This window comes from Plasmodium gaboni, chromosome 12, assembly GCF_001602025.1.
Source record: "Plasmodium gaboni strain SY75 chromosome 12, whole genome shotgun sequence".
Lineage (NCBI taxonomy): Eukaryota > Apicomplexa > Aconoidasida > Haemosporida > Plasmodiidae > Plasmodium > Plasmodium gaboni.
Window position 1 is genome coordinate 467957 of NC_031492.1, and position 6351 is coordinate 474307.

A 6351-nucleotide genomic window follows, 5' to 3' on the forward strand; every position below is an offset into this window, starting at 1 on the left:
CAAAATTGCTTATTCAAGATAAGACTTATTACATATATAACAAATAATAATTTCTTTAATATATATAGAGAATGTATTAATATGGGAACATATAATATTTACAAAAATATTCATATTTATAATCACATATATAGTAGAAAAAATAATTCTATTATATGAATATTATACTTTTTATTTATATATTGGAATAAGAATCTAAGATACAAATATTTTAAATTTATATTTAAGAAACACTCATATAGTTCTTGTCTATTTTATTATTAACATAAAAAAATATATTTATAAATTAATTTTTATTATTAAATTAGTAAGTACATAGTATTATGACATATAAAATAAATAATAAAGAAAATAAAAAAGAAAAGAAACAAAATATATTATTTGTTAACTATATTACATGTAATATAATATGCTAGTATATTTATATAAATATCTCATATATATATATATATATAAAAAGTGTATATATAATGCAAATATATTCTAATATCAAATATATATATTATATATATATATGTATTATTTATTTTCCATATTTATCTGGGGTTCTTTAACTTCGTTTACAATCTCCTCTTCTTTATCAATTGTATTTTGCTCATTATTGATTACATTTAATTTTTTTTCAGCTTCATCCTCTGTTGAAATAGTCTTTTTCAAAAGTTCAATTTCCTTATTAATATTTTCTATATTATCATTTAACATTTGTATACTTTTTGTTAGAGCTTCGAAAAGTATTTTAAAATCTTTAATATCTAAACTAAAAGTATGTATAATTTTTTGCATTTCTGAAACATTATTTGCAGTATCTTCTGATTCATTTTTGACATCAAGCACGTAGTTCGAAAATCTCTTTATTTCATTTCTCATGGTCATAATAGATACATTGGTACATAGAGGGGCAAATCTACAGACATTAGATGTAGGGTCATTGTTAGCATTTTTACCTCCGAATAAAAAAAAAGCTTTAGTTTGTGAATGTAAATTTAAAGTACCATAATCATAACAATTATGTATTTGTTTAGAAGCTATTTGACAATTAAACCAACAATTCGAAGGTATATCATATACATATAAATCTGGTATAGAATAATTAGAAAACCAACCTGAACATAAACCACCAGATATCCACATATTTTTATCAAAAATAACAGCTCCATGTTTCCACCTAGGACAAGGAGCTTCACCTGAAGAATTTTTCATTAAGAACCAATTTTCTTTTTTAAAATTATAAACCCATAATTCATCTGTTGGAGAACCTTTATTTGTTAAATCACCACCAAATAAATATAAAAAGCTATAATGAATATTTTCTTTAGTAGTTCTATCTAGCCAAACAATAGTTGAATAAACTCTACCTGATGGACATATTCCTTTATGTTTAAGTTCACTCCATTCACCATTATTAAATTTATGGCCACTATTTAATAATTCATTATTTCGATTTATACCCCCCCAAATAACGGTTGCATAACTATTAGGACAATATGTATATGCATGACCATACCTTGTACCTGGAGATGAATCTAATTTAAATGTATATTTTGACCACATATCTTCCATAAAATCATACATGTAACAATCTTTTGCTAATATATTTGGTCCACATAATCCACCAAATAATAATAAAGATGGACTATTATTATTAATATTATATGTTAAGGTCATAGACGCATATGCTCTTTTCCCTGGATTCACACTTAACTTTTTTGAAGTAAATGTATTAGTACCATATGTAAATGTTATAAATTCATCTAAGTATTCATTTTTAGAATTTATTCCACCATAAATGAAAAATTCATTTTCATATTCTACCATTGAATGTCCATATGTTTTAGTAAATACTTTATTATCATGATAAATATGAGATAAAAAAAATTCAGGCGGAGACATTACACAATCAGCAACTTTAGCATTCACACTTGTATTATGTTTTACTTCTTTTAATTTCGAATTACTAAAAGAATGTTTAAATGTTTTTGATTCCTTTATATTCAACATATTATCATCTTCTGAACCTTTTTGTGCTGTCAAAGTTTTTCTATATGTTCCAGAGGTTTGTGCATTTAATTTGCCATTTTCATCTATTATGTCAACACTTCTTAAGCTATTGTTCTTACTCATTGACTCCAAATTTTCTTCAATCCTTTTCTTAGAAACATTTATATTTTTTGATTTTTTCGTAAGTGTTTCTGTTTTCTTTTCCTCTTCGGAAAAGTCTTCCGTATCAGAGAAATCCGAAATATCTGACATTTTTTTTTTTTTTTTAAATATATATAATTTGTTATAAATCCGATAACCTTGCAAATCAACGTTTGATCATTTTATAAAAATTACACAAAGACAAGAAAAATATATATATATATATATATATATCAATGTCTTTATATTTTCATTTATAAATATTATCGATACAAAGTTTAAATTGTAATTATTAAAAAAATAAAATGGTATAATTTCAATTAAAATAAAAACATGCACACTTTATTTTTTTTTTTAAGCTTATGAAAAAACAAATTTAAAAATAAAAAAGAAAAAGACAATATAACAACAAGGTTGATTATATAAATATTGTAATATTTAAACAAATATGTATATGTTATTTATTTTGAGATAACTGAATAAATATAAATATAAATATACATACATATATATATATATATATATTATTACAAGACAGTGGAATGTTTCTTATTATATAATGCATATTTATATATTATGTTGTAAAAAAAAGAAAAAGTCTATACTATGAAAAGTGTACGAATAGCTAGCTATTGTGTCATTAATAAGGTCTTTTTTTTTTTTTTTCCTTTTCTTATTTTATTTGATAATTATTTTTACATAACAACATATAAATATAAAATAAATTCATATACTTGTACATATGTAATTATATTTGTAGTATTGTGAAATTTTCATATTTAATTATATTTTCCCCTCTTTATAGTTTTTATTGTTGAAGGTTAAAGATATATATATATATATATATAATTACTTCAAATACAATTATTATATATATAATTATATATATATGTATTTATTTATTTATTTATTTATTAGGCTGAACCATAGTTATATAAGCATATTATCATTTATGTAATTCTTTTTGTTCAATTTTAAAAATGTGTTTAATAGAATAAATCAAGTATATAATTACATTCACATAAATCCTCAAAAAGAATTATAATTCAAATACTTCTTTATATATATGTACTTTGCACTATCATTGTGTATAGAACAACTCAAATTAATATTAAGACAAAAAAAATAATATATAAAAAAATGTTATTAAAATTATATTTTTGAAATTTATATATTATCAATATGATACTTTTTTTTTTTTTTTTTTCCTATTTTTCTGTTCTTATGTTATAACCGTATGTCCATTTAAGTAATTAATTTTTTTTTTTTTTTTTTTTTTTTTTTTTTTTTTTTTTTTTTTTTTTTTTTTTTTACACGTGTTTATTTACATATTTAAAAAATAAAAATAAATAAATTACAAAATACACCATTTTGTAACAAAACATTTTGTAAATAAAATATATAAATTTTTTCTGTCTTTTGATAATTTATATATAATTTGATTGTTTTTCTTATTTTATATATTTAAAATAATATAGAAATCTATCTTGTCCAGATTATTTTTCTTTTTTCCGGTTTTATTTGTTCATCTTTTTTTTTTTTTTTTTTTTTCAGTCTTTTTCTTTTACTTGTTGTTTTTGTTACTTTTTTTATTATATGATAAATCTATATTTTTTTGTTTCTTTGTTTTTTTTTTTTTTTTTTCGCCATTTATAATTTTATGATTTTATTTTAGTTGTATGAAATATTTGTAATTACTTTTTTGTTCTTTTATCTTTTAAGAAAGAATTAATGAATTGATATAGCTAAAAAAATATCAATATAAATAATTATAAATATAAAGGATAATATATATATATATATATATATATATTTTTATTTTTATTGTGATACTTGAAACTTGTAATGTTGAATGTATTCAAAAGAATAATGTGTAAAAGTCACAACAAAGTTTTTGCTTTTTTCTTATGGATAGTATTATTTTTTAATAATGAGGAGAATGTACAAGGAAAGGTATATCAAGGACAATTTAATCTGAAAAAAAATGAGAAAATTCATTATTTAACCAAATTCAGTTGTAATATAGGAACTTGTCAATTTAGTATTAAAATGAAACTTAGAGATAATATAACAGCTAAATTGCTTAATAACTATTATAAGCTTAATAATAAAACTTTGAAGGAAATGGAAAAAGACAAAGATGATGTGAACAACCACAACAATAATAATAATAATAATAATTATAATAGTAAATATTATCAGAATAATAATGAAAGTAATAAACTACTTCATATGGATTATGATAATGCTTATTATGTATTAAGTAATCAAGATTTTGTATATATACCTCAAAGAGTAACACTCATGCAAGATATCGAACAAAAATATGTTAATAAAAATGATAAATGTTATGCCTTTAGTAAATTAAAACATTCTCATAAGTTTAATATACCTTTTTATTTTAAATATTCAGATTTAGTTAATAGTAAAACATATAATTTAAAAAATTTTATTAATAATAAATATTCCATGTCTTTTAATGCTATACATAGTGAATTAAAAAATAATAAAATGATTCAATCCGAAATATTAAATTATGGATCATTATTAAATGAAAAAAATTCTAATTATGCATACAAAGAAATATATGCTAAAACAACACATCGAGTACACGTTTGGTTTTTAATGTTTGATGATTGTTATGATAATTTCATACGAAATTTAAAATTAAATATAAAGACAAAAATAGCTTATTGGGAATATTTATTGCACGCTTCCAAGAAGTTTGACATATCAAGTTTAAATGATATTCATATAAGAGACGACACTAGTTATAATCACCTTCAAAATGAAGAAACTAATAAAGATATATATGATAATAATAATATGAATGAGAATAAAAATAGGTCCATATTTTATAAATCATTCAATTTCGATAAAATAACTCTTTTAGAAAATCCTAAAAGATTTTTATTTCTAGAAGAACAATTCACAAAAAGTGAAATTAATGATATATCATTTTTTCTTAAATATTACCAATTTAAAAAGATGAAGAATTTTAATAATATGTATAATAATTTATATAAGAATGGATATTATGAACAGGTTATTGATTATATATATCAAAACGAAGGATTTCATATTGAATATGAAGTTAATATATTTCAAACAAATAATTCACATTTTTCATATGAATTACTTTATTCACCTATACTTACATTTATATTAACTATTCTATATATACTTTTAATATTTAATTATGGTAGTACTCTTATACAAAATATTACATCTAAAAGTCATAAACATGCAATGATACTATCTGTAGCTATTGTCATTTTTATACAATTACTATCTAACTCATTATTACTAATCCATTTATTTGTTTATTCAAAGAACGGAATAGGAATTGAATTCTTTAAAATTTCATTTAATATATTAAATTTCTTAGCACAAATAATTATGTGCACCATGTTACTTTCCTTGAGTTACGGTTTTACCATATTTGAGGCTTCATTCGATATAATATTAAGAATTAAGGTTATTTTTATAATTATCACTATATTTCACGTAAGACAAAATGAACAAAAGAATATATGACAAAATAATACATAGAGTTATAATAAATAAATAATTACATATATATATATATATATATATAACATTATTTATTTCATGCAGGTAATTTTGGTCATATTGGATAACACCTATATAATGGAAACCTCATCTAAATTTTTCGATAATGATAATGTAACTGGGTACATAATATTTGTTTTAAGAATATCACTAGCTATTTTATATCATTTTAATATAAACAATTTATTTACAATGTCTAAGATTACACCAATTCGTAACTTTTTAAAAAAATTGTATGTATACGGACTATTTTATATTTTTTCATTTCCTATCATTTTTATCATTTGCTATATATTTGATACATATTGGAGGCAAAGATTCATGTTATTTGGGACAGCTCTTTTGCAATTTATATCTACATATTTTATTACAAAAATGTCCTTAACAAATTCAGAATATTTTAAAGTTTCCGATATGTCTGCAAGTGATCTCCCTGGAGCAACATCCAGTTGGTTCAATCAAAAAATACATACATATTAAAAATAAAATAAAGTAAAATCAATTTATTTTATAACTATACAGCTATAGGGATATATTTTATTATTTTATTTTATTTTATTTTATTTTTATTTTTTTTTTTTTTTTCTTTCCCTTTTTTCTATCAGAATATATGCACATAAGATATTATATATATTTAAT

General features: G+C 20.4%; 2 protein-coding genes across 2 annotated transcripts; one reads left to right on the top strand and one right to left on the bottom strand.

The window, feature by feature from the left end:
* Positions 1-519: 519 nt before the first annotated feature.
* On the bottom strand, positions 520-2250 carry PGSY75_1213400 (hypothetical protein; the record flags this gene model as incomplete). The annotated part of the gene is made up of 1 exon (XM_018786720.1): positions 520-2250. One exon carries the CDS (start codon positions 2248-2250, stop codon positions 520-522), a length of 1731 nt encoding a protein of 576 aa, XP_018640585.1.
* A 1758-nt stretch (positions 2251-4008) lies between these two features.
* PGSY75_1213500 (putative integral membrane protein GPR180) lies at positions 4009-6192 on the top strand (the record flags this gene model as incomplete). Its single annotated transcript, XM_018786721.1, has 2 exons — positions 4009-5646; positions 5758-6192. 2 exons carry the CDS (start codon positions 4009-4011, stop codon positions 6190-6192), a joined length of 2073 nt encoding a protein of 690 aa, XP_018640586.1.
* Between the last annotated feature and the right edge of the window lie 159 nt (positions 6193-6351).